This window comes from Hylobates moloch, unplaced genomic scaffold (genome assembly GCF_009828535.3).
Source record: "Hylobates moloch isolate HMO894 unplaced genomic scaffold, HMol_V3 SCAFFOLD_7, whole genome shotgun sequence".
Lineage (NCBI taxonomy): Eukaryota > Metazoa > Chordata > Mammalia > Primates > Hylobatidae > Hylobates > Hylobates moloch.
The window spans coordinates 90,672,730-90,695,175 of record NW_026652282.1 but is presented as its reverse complement, the minus strand read 5'-3'; the positions used below and the strand labels follow the sequence as shown (position 1 = coordinate 90,695,175).

The following is a 22,446-nucleotide window of genomic DNA, read 5'->3' as shown; positions in this document are numbered from 1 at the left end:
AGCTGACATTTGACCCTAACTTTATCTAATTTCAAAGCCTAAAAGATTCCTCTATTCACCATAATTACTTCTCTATGGGTGGATTCATCTATATGCAATGTTCTAATATGCATGTCTCCTTTGCATAAATTTGCTTTCACTGAAATGAAGGCTACTCAAATCCAAATATGCATACCAAAGACTCCAGGTGAAGTATCTTTTCTGGAACTCTGACTATAATACAGCAAAGTCCCTTTAGGAGACTATAGGAAACCTGCCTTCTACTGTCTTTTTAATTCACCAATGAGCCACACATAGAACCTTCTCTAGTGAGTGTTAATTAAAATGATGCAGTTTAGAATTCACATTTTGAATACAAACACCCACATTCTTCTCTCTTCAGAGATCTACTCCCATTTCCTACCTGGAGTCCTGGTGGTCCGTGATCTCCTTTCAAACCAGGCAAGCCAGGTAGCCCAGGTTGGCCTGGGTTTCCCTTCTCTCCTTTAATACCTCCATTTCCAGGGAGACCCGGAGGACCTTCTGGACCTGGTAGACCTTAATAATCCACAGCAAATGACGACATTTCAGTATAGTGCAAGAGTAGCATAAAAGACAGGCTTTTATAATATCAGTCATCTTCCTATTAGTTTGCAGAATAAAACCCAGACAACATTAAAATAGCTAGACCTATGCTGATTCCCTTTCTAATATAAATTGGACTGGATTCTTTTTGTTATGAATACTGATTTGCAGACTCTTTTAGTTTACATTTTATTATATATTAAATTCAATAAAATAACATCTAAAGAAAAAGACTCATGGCTTAACAATGTGTGGCTCTGTAATCCTTAACAAAGAGTTTGACTTAAAGTTAAATTAAACAGAAACTGTAGGGCATTTTCTCAAATTGGAGCATGCATCAGAATCAACTAGAGGGCTTGTTAAAACAGATTCCTGGGCCCACCCCAAGAGTTTTGGATTCAGTAAGACTGAGGAGACTGGTCTGAAGGTAGTGAGTTATCTCAATTGACTGTTAGTTATAGATTGAACTCCTTGTTCAACTCTTTCCTCCCTTCTCGTTACTGCACTTGACCAGTCTTAAGAATAAATAATTTAGAAAAAAGAGACTTAGGAGAGGCCCAATAATTTGCATTCTAACAAGCGCTTTGTGGAAGCTAAAGCTGCTAGTTCCAGGACCACACTTTAAGCATCACTGCTGTAGGGCAATCAGAAATTCAAGCCATGTCTCATTGTGATTAAAATCAAATTGCTTTATTTGTAAGTAGTTACATTTATTCAGCTTTTATTACTATGCAATACAGGTAGTAATTTAAGCAAACTAATTTCATTTTAGTGATATGCTTGATACATAGGAATTTTTTTAAATGTTAGAAATTTATTGAATCAATAAAGTACTTTAAAATTCATTTTTAAAATGTTTTCATATTCTTTACATTTTAAATATTTTTCAAAAAAAATAAAGAATTCTGTATGTATCTTGTGAATAAACAAAATAATTTAAAACAGGATTTTGCTTAGCAGTTTTACTTATGCTGTGTTTTTAATTTGTTTTTCTGAATAAAGGTATCAGGTCCATTAAGCAACCAGGGAGATCTTATCATTGGCCAAGTCTTTTGTGACCAGGTGGCAAATAGGTGCTACTTGCTTGCAGAGTGTTCAGTGGCTGAGGCTGAGACTAAGTAATCCTGCCTTAAGAAAATAATTACAAAACCCTAAATAATGAACAGCCAATAGTTAGCATTTACACCTTCTCTCCTCTGGTCATTTCAGATTTTATTGATTTCAACAAAAAATGAAGATATGTAGGGATTATTTTTTGAGGAACTATAATAGGCACTTGTTATGAATTTAGAATAGAGTTCATTCTTACTTATAGACAAAGGGTTGTCTTTTTAATCTAAAATAAAATTCAGACTTTAGTTCCCTTTCCAATACTCTTAAGATTCAGAATCAATGGCAAAATACTAACAAGGCAGAATGACACCATGATTAAGAACACTGGACTTTGGAGCTAGAATGCTGGGTTACAAATCCAGCTCCATTAGTTATTAGCTGTTTGACTTCAGTATTATTATTAATCTCCTTGGCTTCAATTTCTTCTTCTATAAAATGGAATTAAGAATAGCACCTACTTCAGCAGGTTGTTCCAAGGATTAAATGAGATACCATGTAAAAATTACTTAGCACAGTGCCTGGTATATAGTAGAAGCTATGGAAGGACTTTTTAAAATTATTATTATTTTCTTTATTAGTAAAATTGAAGATAAAAATGTATCTTAAAATATGAGCATCTTTTTAATCTTTCAGGTATTTCTATGTAATTTCATAATATAACATGATTCTATCTGGCATATGAGAAAGAGGAAGGAGATTTACAATAGTACAACAATTGTTTTACATTTAAACAATTTAACTCACATAGTCACCCTAGCCTGGCAACCAGTCAACACAGAAATTCCCTTCTCAATCATAATGAAAAGGTTTAGTACATTGTACATTTGAATAAAAAAAAAAGAACGTCAGTGTTCTAAGCAAACTTGTCAATTTAATCCACAATGTATGATTTGCACTAGAAATTAAGTAGCAAATCAGCAAATTATGAAAAATAAATAAACTGTGAATCAACCTGATAACAATAACAAAGTAAGATGGGGAAAAAAGAAACCTTATATGACCTTCTACTCCATTTTAAAAGTTATCAGAACACTGTATCATCTGAAATAACCTAAGGCACTGCACTTTTGGAAATTAAAAAAAAAAAAGGGAAACTTGCATGTTAATTCAGACCTGATGTTTAGAGTCCTTCAAATTATGAGTTATTAATTACATAAAGAACATATGTTTTATTTTTAACAGTATTCAATAGTATATCTCTGCCATCACTGAAAATAGACATAAATACACAGATCAGGGCAATCTGAGAAAACAAAATTTTGAGAAAATAAAATCAATATTTAGAGATTACAAATAGGTCATATGCTTGCCTAAATATTTTAATGCAGTCTTGAAGGTAAAAATAAGTGTATTTCCATTTAAAATTCAACATGTCTTTATGTACTGATTACTTATTATAAACAATTGCAAACACAAAGAACCTAACGTCATTTGAAACTTAATTATAATCAGGTCACATTACCTTCATCAAAATGTTAAAACCCCAGCTTGAGGATAACAGCACTCTTCAATGACTTCTGAATTATAGCAAAAAATTGCATTTCTCTTATCACACACACAAAGCATTAAAAAAAAAAAAAAAAAAAAAAGAATTGACCAGTGAAGAGTCTAACCTTGAAAACCTGGGAAGATCAGAGTTCACCAAAGCCCAAAGATCGATGTTAGCAGTATCAGACATCACACAGTACAAAATAAGATTATGAGTTAGAAGTGGTTCACATTATAGTACAAGTTAAAACAATAATGTTCTTTGCCAGCATTTCTTATACTTACAGCATAATCAGTATGCAAACAGAACCATACAGAAGTATAGAGAGCCAAACTTTTTCAAATAGAGCTTATTCTAAAGGATAAGCTGTTGGTCTTCGTTAATCCAGAAAATAGAAAACTCTACTGAAGACATCATGTTAACACTGCTACTGTGGCTTTCCAAAAATTAGCTTCTCAAAACATTAAAGTTGGCTAGATAGTACCATTTCACCAACAGCCTTCAAATTCCTTTAGCAAAGGGGTATTTTGGATTAATGCTGAAATTTATCTTGGCTTGTGTTATCTTTTAATAAAAACACCAGGTGCCAATTTCTTGATATGCTCAGACTGCTTCAGGAAGATACAGTTGACTTTAAAGGCCTCATTGGCAATAAATATAAAGATCATGGGTGACAGAATAGAAAAATCAAAACATGAATATACAATGGCCATTACCAACTGTACTGTTGTTTGTATTTGAAAAGCATTTCATGAAGCCACATTCTGATTTTTTTCATAATTCCCCAGGAGGCTTCCCTATTACTATTTATTGAATTATCATTATTATTTGGATAGAGTCTCACTCTGTCGCCTAGGCTGGAGTGCAATGGTGTGATCTCAGCTCACTGCAACCTCCACCTTCTGGGTTCTAGAGATTCTCCTGGCTCAGCCTCCCGAGCAGCCGGGATTACAGGCACCCACCATCACGCCCGGCTAATTTTCGTATTTTTAATAGAAACGGGGTCTTACCATGTTGGCCAGGCTGGTCTTGAATTCCTGACCTCAAGTGATCCACCCACCTCAGCCTCCCAAAATGCTGGTATTACAGGCGTGAGCCACCATGCCTGGCCTATTATTATTATTATTATTATTATTATTATTATTATTATAGTACTTGCAATAAGTTACTTAAGGAGAAAAAGCCAATATATATTTGTACACCATTGAATACAAAAATAAAGATTCAACTTTTCCAAGATATGAAGACTATTAGTGAAAGGGTACTTGAAAATGTTTTGGCATGCAATATCCCACCCCAAACCACAGAAAATATCATATTTACTCTATTATTATTCAATGCACATATTAAGACAGGCTATTCACTATTAAAAGAAGGATCATTAAATAAAAAGATTAAAAGCCTACAAATAGAGCACCCCTTGGTTAGTGTTAATTGACTATAAACACAATTTTCTTTTCTTACAAGTCTTGCTATGATTTATAAGCACCAAATGTTAGCAGAGAGAATAAATTGTGCCAGAGCAATGAATCCTAGGAGTTAGAAGACCTAGGATCTATTTTTGACTCTGCTACTTAATAACTATAAGACTTTGGGCAATTCAATCTTTCTGAGTATGGTTTTTTACCCGTATAATGGGAATAGTGGTATCTGCCCTAACCTCCCTCACAGGAATGTTTTAAAGATCAAATTCAAGTTTTAAAATACTGACCTAATGTCTGCTATGTGCAAGGTGCTACAGGAAACACAAAGATGAGCAAGATTCAAACTCTGCCCTTAAGACGTTTACAATAAAAGTACATTATATGATGTAAATTGTGGCATGCCATATAAATAGAAAACATTATCATTATCTCCTAATAAAACTTTCAAAGCATTTGATACTTTGAAATTCAGAAAGCTAAATATTGGCTTCTGTTTGTTTAAATTGTTTCTAAATCACAGACAGCAAATTAACTCAAGACAATACTTAGAGCAGAGTCTGGCCACAAAATTAGTTAAACAAATTAGAATTCCCACCTAAGACAATTCAGGGTTTGAGTAAAGACATTTTATATGTGTGTTTGATATAGAGGGACCAATAACAAGAACTCTCAGAAAAATATTTCATTGAAATATGACATTTCAGCCTGAGTAATTAGCAAGGAAAACTTTGGATCATATCATAGCAAAACTTCTAAGACTCTATTTTAAAAGGTAACATTTTAATGAGCTATATGCCAAGTCAATTTTTTTTGTATGAGGCTCACAATCCATTATTTTTCAACTATGTAACAAAGTTAAACTGAAAAAGGAAACAAAACAAAAACCTAAAATATTGTCCATAAGTAGTAATTACTTAAGGTATACTGATGAATTGACTGGTATATTTTAAATTCAGTTTTCACTTAAGGTTGTAGTTTTGCAAAGAAGAAAAGATCACAGAGACCAAGTTCCAACAACTATGCAATTTAGAGCACATTTGGTAAATAAGAAATTGTTAAATTTCTTTTAAAGGAATGTGGCTACTTTTCTTTTTCTTCTTTGAATATATTATAGTAACTCAGAAGATAGAAATCTAGCTAACAGTAGAGTTTAGCAGTAACCAAAGCAGCAAAATTCTATGTAGGTCAGATAAGGTGGGACTCAACATTACTTCAAAGTAACCCCCTAGTCTTTGCTTTATCTTAGTGATAGTTAAATAGTATGCACTGTCTTACTCTTTTCGATGACATCATTTAAGAAGAACATAAGAAGCAATCTGGTTGATGGAGCTTTTGAGGTAACAGAAAACAAGAAAGTGGATGTAGCAAACAGTCTGCTCCCTGTAGAATAGACACCTAATTGATCACTGGGGAGCCTTAAGTCAGAGTCCCAGTTATGCCAGTAACTAACAGTATTACCTTGAGCAAGTTTCTTAACCTCTTTGGGCCTCAATTTTTTCATATGTGACAAAGACTCCTTGACCAAACTTTAGACAGGCTCCTCTCAGCCCTCCTCTCAATTAGGCCTCATCTTTGGGCCTACTTTTTGGCCTTCCAAATGTATTTACATCAATAATCCTGCTAAATCGGTTTAGAGAGAGTCCCTTCACCCTTGGTATCTTAACAAGTTCCTCATCTCCCATCTTTGATGTCTAAATCCTTGGCCTGTTTCTGGCAAAAATCCTGTTTGGCCAGTTTAACAAGAACCCATCGCTCTCTACCCTTGATGTCTCCTCTTAGTAATTTTCCATTACTGGCCCTCTCACTCTGCTCCTTGGCTATAAATAATCACTTTTCTTTGCTGTATTTGAAGTTGAGCTCAGTCTCTCTCCTACTGCAATAGTTTCTACTCTGCTGCAATAGTCCTGAATAAAATCTGTTTTGTGGATAATTTCTCCTCGCCATAGGTAAAACTTAGGTCCCTTCTATATCTGACATTCTATGGTTCTATGAAATAATGAGTTTGCGGTGGAGTAAGAAACTAGAGAAGCAATTCAGGTAGAAACAAATGGCTTCCTAAAAACAATCTTGAAAAATCATGTTTTTTTAATTTTATAAGATGAAAAAAATGTCCTGCCATTCTCAACAGCCAGATATCATGGGGTATACTATTATCTCTTTTAATTATTTCTTAAAAATTTGAAAAGGACTATTTATTTTGAATAACAATAAATACATTCAAATATTTGTGGCTCTTTTTACTGCTAATTAGGTAAACAAACATCTTTCACTAAGAATCAGCAATTTTCCATTGGGTAGCTCTTGGTAATTGTTCTTTGGTGTGTACTGTTTACATATGTATAATGAAAATAAGATTAAGAACCTTGTAATCTGTGCTGGTTGCACTGATTTTTTTTTTCTCTGTGCCTATTAGTCTCGCCCAGGCTGGAGTGCAGTGGTGCGATCTCAGCTCACTGCAACCTCCACCTCCCAGGTTCAAGCAATTCTCCTTTCTCAGCCTCCCTAGTAGCTGGGACTACAGGCGCACACCAACACGCCTGGATAATTTTTATATTTTTAGTAGAGATGGGGTTTCACTATATTGGTCAGGCGAGTCTTGAACTCCTGATCTCAGGTGATCTGCCCGCCTTGGCCTCCCAAAGTGCTGGGATTACAGGCATGAGCCATGGTGCCCAGCCGTATTAGTCCATTTTTAACAGCAGTAGAATTAAGAATTTTGTGACAACCCAAAATGTGAAGGTGGGATAGTTTGAAAACCTGCAAAAGATATGGCAAGTTAAGAATTACATATTTTCAGGATCTGATAATACATATTATTGTTTAAAAAAAGAATGTCCTTTTGAAAGATAGTTCAATTCATTTGCATTAACAGATATAAATTAAACATAAGAAACAGATTCAAAAGAAAGGTAAAATATATAAGGCTGTTTTGGGTACTACAGATTTTCAACTGAAAATGACACAAATATATGAATTTTTAAATGTTAAATTAGTTTTCCTAGTTAGGTAATTTTGGGTCTTTCCAATAGACAGAAACACTGGGTTCTACAAGTTCCTAAAAACTTAAAGAGATAAGCCACTATGTAAGAATTGAATTGGCACATATGCTCTTAAAATACACTCAAACACTTGAAAACATTAGGTACAGGTATATAAGTTTCAAACTTCATGCAGTTACTACTTTGGAGTTAAGGAGCTAACCTGTAGGACCTGGATAGGGATCAAAGTTCACCAAGGCCCAATGTCATCATTAACAAAAAGGAAAAATATCAAAACTGTTAGAAATATCAAGAAACTAAAAAGCATTACACTAAATACTTTCAAGTTAAAATTTATTTCAATAAAAGAATACTCTGAAAGTTCATATCCATGCATCTGTATATAAACCAAATTATCACCACTTAGTGACAAAACTAAAATGAAAACAGCACACTGTGGCATATTTTTAAAGGCCAAAAGGCATTGCTATCATAATCATTACTATGAGCTCAGACTAAGAACAATCAATTCTAAGAGCAATGGGATTTACAACTCAGTTTTAATTTATAGTTTATGAAATAAATTGAGACGTCACAAAAACTCATCAGTTGTGCATTCTTCTAACTACTTTTGTTATTATTTCTTTAAAAATGTAATTTTTAGGGCATCTTTGTGACTAATGGCTTCATACCAGCAAATTTCAAAGTAATGTTCAACAGTGAGCTCATTATTCATTCATTACTAGTAAGAATGAATAACCACAGTGATGATTAAAATATAAAAAAGATAATAGTTTGGTTTATTTGAATTACTGCATGCAAAACCAAGCAAGATACTTGCTTCAGTTCTTTACATTACATGCAAGAGAGTTAACATGGCTGAGGAGATTTTCACTGGTTTTCTTCAGTAGTATACAAACATAAAACCTTAAACAATACTTTCCATCAGATTATGTCAGATCAGATAAAATTTGGTTTTGAAAATGATCCTCTGAACACAGTATGTGATCCCATTTAATTCGTGTTTAGAACATCTTATTAAAATGAATTCCAATCACTTTAGATTTTACTGTAATATAAACAACATTTTTCATTTTGAAATGCACTTATATAATGTCAGAGACTTTCAAAGAATAAAAGGACATTTACTTCCAAGTTTTCAGTGACCAGAAATATAAAATTTGAATATCAAGTCTCAAAATCTGTTCATAACCTATCACCAGTGACTAGGCTCAGCGACATTAACCAAGGATGAAAACGAGCATTTCCAAAATTAGTGAAATGAAATGACACAGCACAGATACAAAATGAAAAGGTGAACATTGGATGCAAAACTGAGACTACTAGAGCAGTGGACACAAGACAAATGAGGTATAGACATGAGGTTGGTATGAAGAGATCACTAGTCAATTTGATCATGCTGTGATGTTGGAGATAAATTTGATTGCCTAGTTCCTATGGAAGATAAATTTTTTAATTGTGCCTGGTGAGATTTGCTGATCACATGACAGAACCAAAGCAATACTTCTGGTATGGACCACAAGCATCTATTGGGTGATCACTAAAATGATTTCTGTGATGACATGCTGAGAAGCTCACATTTAAAAATGCAGATGGCATTTTGCTGACAGGTTAACAGTATAGTTTTACCTTTTAGTAACAAGACTAGTAAAACTACCATTTCATCTATTCCCCCAAATTGTTTTACTTCCTCTATATAAATGATAAAATGCATTACTAAAGAAAATTATTAGAACCATGGAAATAGATGGAGTTAGCTATGAACCAAGCTATTTACTTGTAAGAAGTTATTATATCACAAATTTTAAAGTCTTTTTTTTAACATCCTACAATGCACCGGAAAAATCCTAAAGTCTTAAAGACTGAATAACCTGCCAGCAAAATGAAATACATGGACTAATAAATAGACCATTCTCCTACGACTCACGGACATACCTGGTCTCCCAGGAGGACCTTGGGGCCCAGGGTTGCCTTTAGGTCCTTCCAGAGCTGGACCCGGAGAACCAGGAGGGCCTGGGGGACCCTGCACACCAGGGAAACCGTGAAAGCCTGGTTCGCCCTTTGGACCTGGAAGGCCAGGATTTCCTAGAATCCCAGGTAATCCTCCATCACCCTTTTGGCCTATGAAAGTAAAGTATAATTAGGGGATAAATTAAATAATACTGAGTTACAGGCTTGCCTATAAGGTTAGCTATTCACACACATTAGGGCAACTAATGGAATTCACAAGAGTCATTTCTATCTCCTACCAAATCCCAAATCTACCCAGAAAACCATCCTTCTTATTAAATATATGCATTTGTTAGCAGAAGTATTTATTAGAGTATATATAGAAATGTAGAAATAATAACAGCTTTCATCCTAAAAGGTATCCTTTGTGTTAAGACAGAACAATGATACATCACCAATAGCTGTGAGGAAAGAAAGTATAAAGTATCTTCAAAAATAGTTTCAAGATGGCTGGAGGAAATTTCTAAAACAAATATTTTGAGTCTAATTTTGAGACTAATGAAAGATATGGCTCTTCAATGGTTGTTTTGTGTCCCCGAAGACCATTCTACCCAATATTTATAATCACTGTCTAGCAAAATTGTTCTCAACATTTTTTCTCTACCTCTGACACTTTTAAGAGCAATATAACAGTGGCACATTAAAGTAAAAATTTCCATGTTGGTATCATGGGAAGGATATCTATCTGACTTTCCAGGAGATATGTGTATGGTTTGAGAAAAGTCTCCATAAAATGGCCAGTCATCATTTCAGAACATAAACATACATGTCTGTATGTACACTCAGTCCTTCTACTATTTGGTGCTTACAGTAAGAGTAAGCACAAAAGAGGGAGGGTAGATGTGTGCATGCACACACACATCTACCCAAATATGCAAAACATATATTAAGACTGAAATTTCCAGAAACATTTTTATTATTGGTGTATATTTCTACAGACTTTTCTTATCTTCCTGCAATTTTGCCTTCTTTCTTATTTCCTCAGCACTTATTTATGAATTTAATGAAGAGATATCTACATGTAAATTTCCTTAAGGATACATTTTTATTTAACACAACTCCTTAAACTAAGTTGCTAAATAATAAATGTTTTAACGTTAACACTAGGTTTGAGTTTTCTGGGTTCTTACATGCATTTGATGATAGTAAAAGGTGGAGGTGGAAAAATAGATGTATTTGGAAATAATCTCATTTTATTATAGATTGATTTAGCATGTTTTATTAAGGTTTACCAGAAAGTCCTGGAAGTCCAGGGGGTCCTGGGTTTCCAAAGCCTGGTTGACCTGTCACAGTACAAAACAAAACAAAAAAAACTCAAGTGGATAATACAAACTGAAACAAGGCCAAATTATTTTTAGATCATTGAGGTTTTCATTAGGTGCAGCAATGTATATTATATGAAACATGCAGAAGATTTATTTCCAACATAGAACTACAATTCTAACATGAGAAAATAATGTAAACATATATTCTATTTGTGATGAATGTTAAATATATCTATATGCTTATAAGAAAAAATATAAATGAAATATAGATTGCATAGTAAACCACAGAGAAATTTGCAAAAGCTAGGTAACTTCTTTTTGATATGAAAAATTAGACAAGAAAAGATATGGGGTTTTTTATAAGAGGCAACTTGATCAAGATACATGAGCTATATATTCTCAGGATGAAGAGGAAAACGGTAACTAGAAAAGGGGAAAGTGTGTGGTAGCTTAGTAAGAAAGAAGATACAATTTCACTGTGGGTAATAAAAAGGCAAGTTAAATTCAACACGGAGAAAATTAGAAAAATAGGAAAAATGAAAAAATACAGCACCTGGTTCACCCTTCTGTCCAGCTGGTCCAGGAATACCATCTTGACCGGGTTTGCCTTTTTCACCTGGAGGCCCAGGTTGCCCAGGACGACCTCCACCACCTAAAAAATTGAGTACAGCAGGTTACACCCAGTTTTCCAATTTCCAACTCCCTTTTACTTCCATATGCTCCCTTCTTTATCCAAAAGAAACAAGGTGCTTTTGAGACACTCCTTTGGATCACAAAATGTTATAAAAATATGAAGGAGGATAATGAAAATGAGGAATAGTCATTCAGCATCTAAAACCTTTCAGTTCTTCATTTTAATATAGTTTCAGAATATCTAAGACAGTAAGTTGCAAAGGGTGGTGGGGAGAATTATAGGCCTCATATGGGGCCAAGAGAAATTATTTACTTTAGAAATCAATAAACAAACTTACTTACTACAGCCTGCTATTCTAAAAGAATCAAAGCTTCTATTCTAGGACACTTGAATTAACGCTCCCTGGAAAAAGTGGGCCTAGAAAATAAGGTCACATATGATAATTTTAAGTCCTTTTTTTTTTTCGAGGGTCTTGCTTTGTCACCCAGGCTGGAGTTCAGTGTCGCAATCTTGGCTCACTGCAACCTCCACCGCTTGGGTTCAAGCACTTCTCATGCCTCAACCTCCCAAGTAGCTGGGATTACAGGAGCCCACCCCCATGCCCGGCTAATATTTTGTATTTTTAATAGAAATGGCGTATCACCATGTTGACCAAGCTAGTCTCGAGCTCCTGACCCCAAGTGATCCTCCCACCTCGGCCTCCCAAAATGTTGGGATTATAGGTGTGAGCCACTGTGCCCAGCCAATTTTAAGTACTTTTTATTAAAAGTTATTCATTCTGTACCTCATATGCAGTGTTAAGTGAATGAACACTATATTTCCTTGTGTTGAAAATGTTCACAGCTGAACATGATTTGACTTTCCCAAACTTAATATGATAAGCATTAGTTTTATAAAACAGCAAACTCTTATTTTTCATGCTTACCTACAGGACCAGGTTCTCCTGGAAGGCCAGGGTTCCCAGGAGGGCCACTAATACCTTTTGGTCCAGGAGGGCCTGGGGTTCCTAGAGTAAAGAGCTCAATTTAAAAATGAAAGAGAAACTGCATTGCTTTAAGAGCTACAATTCAAACTTACAATTTATAGTGCTAGCATAGAAACAGTGAAGAACAAAAAGAAACCCAAAGGATGCTGGTGTTTGCTGGCTATTTTTAATAATAATTTTATGTTTTTAATCATTTATCCTGAAGTCGGCATTATTATATATTCATAAACATAAAAATAACTACCAAAATATTATACTGGTAGGATTTGTAGTACTCCATTATATGAATATACCATAATTTAAAAAATCCATTCCTCTTGCTGGACTTTTGGTTATTGACAGGTTTTAGTTATTACAAATATCCACTTTCCTATTTATAAAAACCTGTTTTATTTCCAGCTTTTGTCTATTATAAATAAAGCTGCTATGAGTATTTCTGCACAGGTCCTTTTGTAGACCACTGCCTTAATTTATCTTATGTATATAACAAGAAGTGGAATTGCTGGATCAAAGAGTAGGTATATGTTGTGTTTTATTTAAAAACTGCCAAACCATTTCACACTCAGAACAACGTGGAAATTCCAGTTGTTCCAGATCCTTGCACAACCTTTGTGAAGATATCAGTTGCTGTAATAATAGACATTCTGGTAGGTATGTAGAGCTACCTCATTGTGGTTTTAATTTGCATTTCTCTGACGGCTAATGACATCGATCACCTTTTCATGTGATTATTGGCCACTTGTATATCTTCTTTCGTGAAGTATCTGTTCAAAGTTTTCTCCATTTTTCAAAATTGGATAGTACGTCTTGTTATTATTGAGTTACTGAAGTTTATTACATATCCTAGATATCAGTAATTTGTCAGGTATGTTTTGCAAATATTTTCTCCTTGTCTGTGGCTTTTGTATTCATTTTCCTAGCGGTGTCTTCTGATAAAAAGAGTTTAAAAATTTAAATCTAATCTACCAATTTTTTTATTTTACAGTTACTGCTTTTTGTATCCTAAGAAAATCTGCCTATCCCAAGTCATGGAAATATCTATCTATGTTTTCCTCCAAAAGCATTATGGTTTTAGCTTTTATGTTCAGACTAAGATCTATTAAAAACATTTTTTTTCTGTATCATGTAATGTATGAATTAAGTTTTGTTTTTTCCCCATATGAATATCTAGATGTTTCAGGGCCATTTGTCGAAAAGAATTTGCTTTCTCTAAAAAATTTATTTGATACCTTTATCAAAAGTCAATTTATTGTATATTAGTCTTTTTTATCCTCCATATTCTGTTTCATTGATCTATTTCTCAATCCTTATCAAGTACCACACATTTTTTTTTCTTTTTGTAATGGAGTTTCACCCTGTTGCCCAGGCTGGATTGCAGTGGTGCGATCTTGGCTCACTGCAACCTCTGCCTCCTGGGTTCAAGCGATTGTCTTGCCTCAGCCTCCCGAGTAGCTAGGACTACAGGTGCATGCCACCATGCCCGGCTAATTTCTGTAATTTTAGAAGAGACAGGGTTTCACCATATTGGCCAGGCCAGTCTCGAACTCCTGACCTCGTGATCTGCTGCCTCAGCCTCACAAAGTGCTGGGATTACAGGCGTGAGCCACTGCGCCTGGCCTCGTTTTCAATATTGTTTTGGATATTCTATGTCCCTTTCATTTCCATACACATTTTAGAATCCATTTGTCAATGGTTACCAAATAAAGGTTGTTGGGTTAAACTGGAATCACTTTGAATCTATGAATGACTTTAGAGGCAACTGGCATCTTTTTTTTATTTTAAGTTCTGGGGTACATGTACAGGATGTGCAGGTTTGTTACATAGGTAAATGTGTGTCATGGTGGTTTGCTGTACCTATCAAACCATCACCTAATAATTAAGCCCAGCATGCTATTTTTCCTGATGCTCTCCATCCTCCGACCCACACACCCTGCTCCACAGGCCACAGTGTGTGTTGTTCCCCTTCCTGTGTCCATGTATTCTCATTGTTCAGCTCCCACATGTCAGTGAGAACATGCAGTGTTTGGTTTTCTGTTCCTGAATTAGTTTACTAAGGATAATGGCTTCCTAACAATTTTGATCTTCCATTCCATAAGTATGATCTATCTCTTCATTTATTTTGGTATTTAAAAGTTTATCATAGCAGGTTTTATAGTTTTCAGTGAATATACCATGCGAACATTTTCTTAAATTTACCCCTAAACACTTCTGAGGCAAGCCAAGGTAGAATAAGCCCACTACAGCCTTTTTTTTCCTCACTGATTATAATTAAAAACTTGACAGAATACAAAAAGCAACTATTCAAAGACGCTAAAATAAATACTAACAAGCATATTTAGGAGGGAAGTAAAAACTTAAATAATGACCAAAAGGATAGTGCATTAGTTTTCTCTTGCTATGTAACAAATTACCACAAAGTTAATGACTTAAAACAACACCCATTTATTATCTCACCATTTCTGTAGGTAACATTCTGGGCACTGCTGAGCTGGATTCTCTCCTTAGCAATGTTACTATGGCTATGACATCACTAGGTGATAAAAGCCTTGTAGTATAGTTTGAAGTCAGGTAGTGTGATGCCTCCAGCTTTGTTCTTTTTGCTTAGGATTGTCTTGGCAATGCAGGCTCTTTATTGGTTCCATATGAAATTTAAAGTAGTTTTTTCTAATTCTGTGAAGAAAGTCGGTGGTAGCTTGATGGGAATACCATTGAATCTATAAATTACTTTGGGCAGTATGGCCATTTTCATGATATTGATTCTTTCTATCCATGAGCATGGAATGTTTTTCCATTTGTTTGTGTCCTCTCTTATTTCCTTGAGGAATGGTTTGTAGTTCCCTTTGAAGAGGTCCTTCACATCCCTTGTAAGTTGTATTCCTAGATATTTTCTCTTTGTAGCAATTATGAATGGGAGTTCACTCATGATTTGGCTCTCTGTTTGTCTATTACTGGTGTATAGGAATGCTTGTGATTTTTGCACATTGATTTTGTATCCTGAGACTGTGCTGAAGTTGCTTATCAGCTTTAAGGAGACTGGTTTTTGACTAAATAACCAAGGGTCAGAAATCTTGGGGCGGAGATCGTAGAATTCTGTCTACTATGTAACTATAACAAATGAAAGCACAATGGAAATGTTTTCTAATGAATGACAGCCAAGACAATTTGTTGCCAACAGACTTCACTATCAGAAATACTAAATGAAATTTTTTAAAGAAAATCACCCCAGAAAAGCCACGCATGAACAATAAAGCCCATATGCCAAGTCCAAGGGATACACTTAAGACAAAGGGCATTGGAAATAGCCCTGCTATAACAAAATCTAAAACTCCATCACTGCAGGATCAAGTTGATACCAGGAATTGAACTGCCAGGTAGAACAATATTCAGCATTCTTCAAGAAATTTAATAGAATCCAGAATCTTTATACCATACTATCCATATCATTCAGTATACAATAAAAATTAGCAGATTGGAAGAAACTTGAATATGTGGTGCTTATTCAAGAAAAACAAAACTACCAATAGAAATAGACACATGGATATCTGAAAATTTGGAACAAGCTGAAAAGATCTTTAAAATAGCTATAATAATATGTTAAAGAATCTGTAAGCAAAAATGTATATAATGAGTAAAAAATAGGGAATTTCTGGAAAAATATGATAACTCTTAAAAGAACCAAATGGAAATTAAAATTTTTGTGGCGATTAACAGAATATTGAACACATCAAAAAATCAGTAAATTTGAAGGCAGTGAATAAAAACCATCCAAATTAAACCCAGAGAGAATAAAAATGGAAAACATACCTAGACCCTCAGTGACCTATGATACAGTATCAAGTGATCTAATATGCATTCCAAAAGAAGAGGAGAAAATACGACAGAAGAAATACAGTTATGTGTCACTTAACAACTGGGGTATGTTTTAAGAAATGAGTTGTTGGGCGATTTTGTCATTGTGTGAACATATAAAGTGTATTTACACAAACTTAGATGGTATGGCCTACTATACATCTAGGCCATATAGTACAGCCTATTGCTCCCAGGCTACAAACCTACATAGCATGTAACTGTACTGCATCCTGTAGGCAATTATAGCACAATGGTAAGTATTTGTATAACTAAACCTAGAAAAGGTACAGTAAAAATACATTATAAACATGATACAATGTTACTATGGCTATGACATCACTAGGTGATAGGAAATTTTCAGTTCCATGATAATCATATGAGACGACCACCATATACATGGTTTGTTGTTGACCAAAATGTCGTTATGTGACACATGACTATATATGAGGAAAAGATAGCTGAGATTTTCCAAAGTTATTAAAAAATAACAACCCTACAGATCCAGAAATATCAATGAATAGAGGGCAAAATAAATACAACCATAACTAAACACAACAAAAAGAAACTATTGAAAACCAATTACAGAGAGAAAATCTCAAATACATTCAGAGAAAAACCAGACATAATATAAAGGAGCAAAACATTAAAAATAATTGGTGTGTTATTATCAGGAAAAATGGAGACCAAAAGACAGTGGAAGAAATATTTAAAGTGCTGAAAGCAACAAATATCAAAAAGGGATTTCTATATCCAGTGAAAATTTATTTAAAATGAAACTAAAACAAAGACATTTGCAGATAAATTAACGGTGAGAGAATTTTTCACCAGCAAAATCATTTTACAATAAATGATAGTGGAAGAACGTCAGGCTTTAGGGAATGATACCAAATAGAAGTCTGCTGCACAGGAGGGTAGAACAGTAGAAATGCAAATATGTTGGTAAATATGAAAATTGGTTTTGTTTCTCATGTTAAATTCTTTAGAAGAGGCTGTTTAAAGCAATAGTAATAGCAATTAATTGTAAAATTTATTACCTATATAATAATCATCTGAAATATATGAACACAATCATACAAAAGAACATTATATGTAAATAAAATTATACTGTTGTAAGAATCTTACATTATATGTGAAGTCACATAATATTAATTTAATGCAGAATGTGGTAAATTACGAGTGCACACTGAAATCTTTGGAGCAATCATTTAAAAATAGTAGAAAGAGGGAGAGCTTAAAAGCCAGTAGAGGAGATAGAATGGAATACCATAGCATATCTGATGAACTGAAACAGAACAGGAAACCAGGGATAAAGGAGGAGCATAAAACAAATAGCAATGTGGCAGACTAAAATCCAAACATAACAATATACATTAAATATAAATGGACTAAACACTCCAAATAAACAGGAAAGATTGTTGGACTGGAAAAGAAGCAAGATATGAATGCATTTTATTCCTAAAAAACATACTTTAAATGTACAGATAGGTAAAAATAAAAATTATATAGAAAAAGTTATACTGTACTAACACTAAGCATAAAGAATCTGATGTATCTATACCGATATCAGATAAAGAAAAATCCAAAGAAAAGAGTATTATGAAAATAAAGAGGGTCTTTACATAATGATAAAAAGGTCAACTCTTCAAGAAGACATGTTTCCTGAATTTATATATACCTAATAAAAATATCTCAAAAGACATACAGCAAAAAATTGACAGAGAGAAAAGGAGAAATAGAAAACTCTACAATCATATTGGAAATTTTAACACCTACCTCTCAGTAATTGATAAAACAATTAGGCAAGAAGTTGGTAAGAATACACAAGATTTTAACAACCCTACCAACAAACCTGACCTAATGGACATTTATAATGCAATACACCAATTGCAGAATACAAATTATTTTCAAGGGTACAAGGAAAATTCACCCAGATAAACCCTAAATTTGGCCATATGATAAGTCTCAATAAGTATTAATAGTTAAATCATACAAAATATGTATTCTGGCCACAATAGAATCAAATTAAAAATCAATAACAGAAAGATATCTGGGAAGCCCCCAAATATTTGTAAGTTGAGCAACACAATTCTAAATAATCTATGGAGAAAAACAGAAATCAACAGGAAAATTACAAAATATCTTAAACTGAATGATTAAAGGAAAAACGCAAAAGAACAAAATTTGTGGGATATGGTTTGAGCACTCCTTAGATGGAAATTTAAGTTTTTAAATACATCTATTAGAAAAGACAAAGCTGAAAAATCTATGATTTAAGCTTCCAGGTAAAGAAGCCAGAAAAAGAACAGCAAGATTAAATCCATAGAAGGTAGAAGGTAGGAAATAATACAGATATAAGCAGAAATCAATGGAATAGAAAACAAACGGTAGAGAAAATCACTTACGAAAGTTAATTTTTAACAATTAATAAAGCTTAATGAATGCCTAGGAAGCTTGATAAAAATAAATAAAATTACTTATATCAAAACATTGTTAAAAGGCAGACTTCAGTACACATTCTGCAGAAATTAAAGGGAAAAACAAGGATATTATCAACAACTTTCTGCCCATGAATTTGACAATTTAGATGAAATGGTCAATTTCCTTGAAAAACACAATGTATTTAAACAGACATAAAAATAAATCATCTGAATAGTAATATAACTGTTAAAAACTTTTAATCTGTAATTTAAAAAGGTTTCTACAAAGAAAACTACAGATCCAGATTCCTTAACTGGTGAATTCTATGCAACATTTAAAGAAAAAATAGAGAAAGAGGGAATACTTCCCAGCTCATGAGGCCAGCAAATTCCTATACTAAAACATTGACAAGGACACTATGAGAAAAGAAAATCATAGGCAAATCTCTCTCATGGCCGTATATAATTTTTTAAAAAATAGCAAATCCAGTCCAACAATACTTAAAGATAATGTATACAGTATGACCATCTTGGAGTTTATCCTAATAATACAGGGTTGTTTTTACATAAAATGTCAATCAGCGTAATTCACTATATCAAGAGTAAAGGAGAAAAAACAATTATCTCTGTAGATTCAGAAAAAGAATTTGATAAAACTCACATCCATTCTTTATAAAAATTCCCGTTATAGTATGAATAGAAAGGGATTTCCTTAATTTAGTAAAATATACGTACCAAAACCCTGGCACTAACATTACATTTAATGGAAAAATAGCAATCGTTCTCCCTCTGAGTTTAGAAAAAAGATAATGATGTTGACTATAACCACTTCTATTAAACACTGCACTACAGGTTCTAACTGGTGCAATTAAGCATGAAAAAGAAATAAAAAGTATAAAGAAATGAAAAAGAAGAAATACAATGATCTGAGGTGATATTTTATAAAACAAAAAATTATACAAACTCAGAATTTTAAAAAGTGAAATTGGCAATTTTCTCATATATTATTTCAATATTCGTAAGTCAATTATTTCCATATACTTCCAAGAAACAACTGGAAGATGAACTGGGAAAAGCAATATGATTTAAATGTCACCAGAAAGCATCAAATTTCCAGAGATAAATTTAATAAAATATGTTCAAGATTTACAAAACAAAAAGTGCAGCATATTGTTAAATTAAACTCAATACCTAATGGAGAGAAAACATGTTCATTTTATTGGAAGGTTGAATACTGTCAAAATATCAATTCTCCTCTACCTTACCTAGAGAGTTATTGCAAACTTAAAAATCCCTCAGATACTTTAAATGGAAATTGATAAACTGATTTCTCCTGCAAAAAAATTAGAATAGCCAAGACAAGCTTTAAAAAACTGAAACAAAGTTCTAGTACTTACCTACCATTTTTCAAGGCTTAATATAAATTTACAGTAATTCAGTGTTGTGTTAAAGCAGCAATAGAAAATAAACCATTGGAACAGTACACAGAGTCTGGAAATAGCCCACCACATATACAGTCATTTGGCTTTCTTACAAAGGAGTGACTGTAATTTATTGGATGCGTTTAGGTTCTTTAAAAAAAAATAGTGTAGGGAGCAATTGGATAACTGTGCTGGAAAAAAAATGAACCTTGACCCCTACTTCACACTTAAAAAATATTTTTATTTGAGATAGATCATAAGCCAAATATGAAAGTTTAAACATTAAACATGTTATAAAAATTAGAAGATTATTTCCATAACCTCAAATAGATAAATATTTATTGAATTGGATAAAAAAAATCACTATTCATGAAAGATTGATACAGTGGATTTTATTAAAATTAACAACTTTTGTTCATTACACAACAGCATTAGGAAAGGCAAATCTGAGACATAGAGAACAGATTTGCAATATATGTATCTGACAAAGGACTCATATCTTGAGTATATAAAGAACTACTCTGAATCTATTTGAAAAAGGACAGACAATTCAATAAAAAATGAACAAAAGTACTTAAGAAGAAACTTCAAAAAGATGCTATCCAAATGGCCAATAGTATAATAAAAAGATGATTAATACTATTATTCATTAGGAATATGTAAATTCAAACCTCAATTAGATGCTTCTACATACTCATCAAAACAGATAAAATTAAGGCCGACACTACCCAGTGATGGTGAGGACATGGGCAATTGGAGAACTGGACATTTCATACATTGCTGTTGAAACTAATTTACAAACCACGTTGGAAAACTGTTTGGCAGCATCTACTAAAGTTCAGTGTACACCTACCCTGTGATTCAGTATTTCTACTACTAAGTTTTTGTCTAGGAGAAATCAATGTATATGTTTACCAAGAGATATGTAAAAGAATGTTAATAGCATTTTTAAAAATAATAGTCCCAAACTGGAAACAACCCAAAAGTCCATCAACAGGAGAATGTGTAATTGACTGTGGTACATTTTTCAATGTAATATTGCATAGCAATGATAAAGAACAAACTACTGACACGTGTAACAAAATAAATGAATCTTTTACGCATAATGATGACTGAAAAAAGCCAGATACAAGGATCACAGTATGATTTCATTTATATGAATTTCAATAACATGCAAAATTAACTGATGGTAATGGAAGTCATAGTAGTGGTTACCTCGGGGTTGGGGGGCGTGGGGCATAGGTAAACTTCATGGGATGAAGAAACTATTTTATATCTTGATACATACGGTCAATTCAAAGATATATATACATATGTACTTAGGTAAAAACTCATCTATAGTCTTAAGTGTACTTTACTATATATATGCTTCACTTCAATAAAAAGGAAAGATTCATTCATCCATGCCACTGTGTAATTCAAAAAACAAACAAAAAATAAATTCAACCCTAAACAAGTAGGTACTATAATAATCTAGTTCAGTTTACATAATTGACTATAGTGCTAATCTCTTACTTGAATGACTCAATCCTTGCCATTTGAAGGAACTGTATGATTGTTCTACCAACTGCTACCAGCTGTGTGCCTGGGCATACCTTTCTAAGATAATCAGCTGCAGGCGGAGGCTTGGAAGTATATATTATCACCTACAAAAATAGCAAGGCTTCTTAAGTGATTTGTGGCTAGCAGTCAAAGATTGAAAAATGCTCCACCAAACAGTCTCTTTGTCCGCAGGATATTGTCCTGCTGAGTCAGTAATATTCATTCTCATTTTATACAGAAATAAATTTGGGCAAAGAAAAGGTAAAGAGATAGTTTGAGATTATGTTGCTAGTCAGTATCTGATTGGGAAATAAAATATAAGTCTGCTAAATAAGAAGCTGCTCTGTGATACTGGTTGGAGTAGATAAGGAAGGAAAGAAGGAAGCATTTAAGAGAAGAAATTTTACCTGGGAATCCAGGGAGGCCTGGTTGTCCTTTTGCTCCAGGGGTTCCTGGTAATCCGGGCAAACCAGGATCTCCCACAGAACCTTTGATACCAGGGTTCCCTGGGTATCCAGGCAGACCAGGCTCACCCTGAAAACATGAATAAAAAGATAATACTGAAGTCTCTACATGACTTAGATTGTATAAGAACATAACATTATTTATAGAGCTTTTATTATATGTCAGGCACTCCAGTAAGTACTTGATGTAAATTGCTTCATTTAATCATCACAACAGTCCTGTGAATTAGGCTTCATTATCTCCATTTATAAATGAGAAAACTGAATCTT

At 33.6% G+C, this 22,446-nt stretch overlaps 1 protein-coding gene across 1 annotated transcript in view; it reads right to left on the bottom strand.

Moving 5' to 3' along the window:
• The window catches only part of COL4A5 (collagen type IV alpha 5 chain), a 273,551-nt gene that overhangs the window by 19,645 nt on the left and 231,460 nt on the right, over window positions 1-22,446 (bottom strand). Inside the window, exons 37-42 of the mRNA XM_032757441.2 lie at window positions 22,120-22,246; window positions 12,424-12,504; window positions 11,418-11,516; window positions 10,832-10,882; window positions 9,525-9,710; window positions 404-537 (exon numbers count right to left, since the gene is read on the bottom strand). Of these exons, the coding sequence (XP_032613332.1) occupies window positions 404-537; window positions 9,525-9,710; window positions 10,832-10,882; window positions 11,418-11,516; window positions 12,424-12,504; window positions 22,120-22,246 (678 nt within the window). The remainder of the gene's footprint in view (window positions 1-403; window positions 538-9,524; window positions 9,711-10,831; window positions 10,883-11,417; window positions 11,517-12,423; window positions 12,505-22,119; window positions 22,247-22,446) is intronic.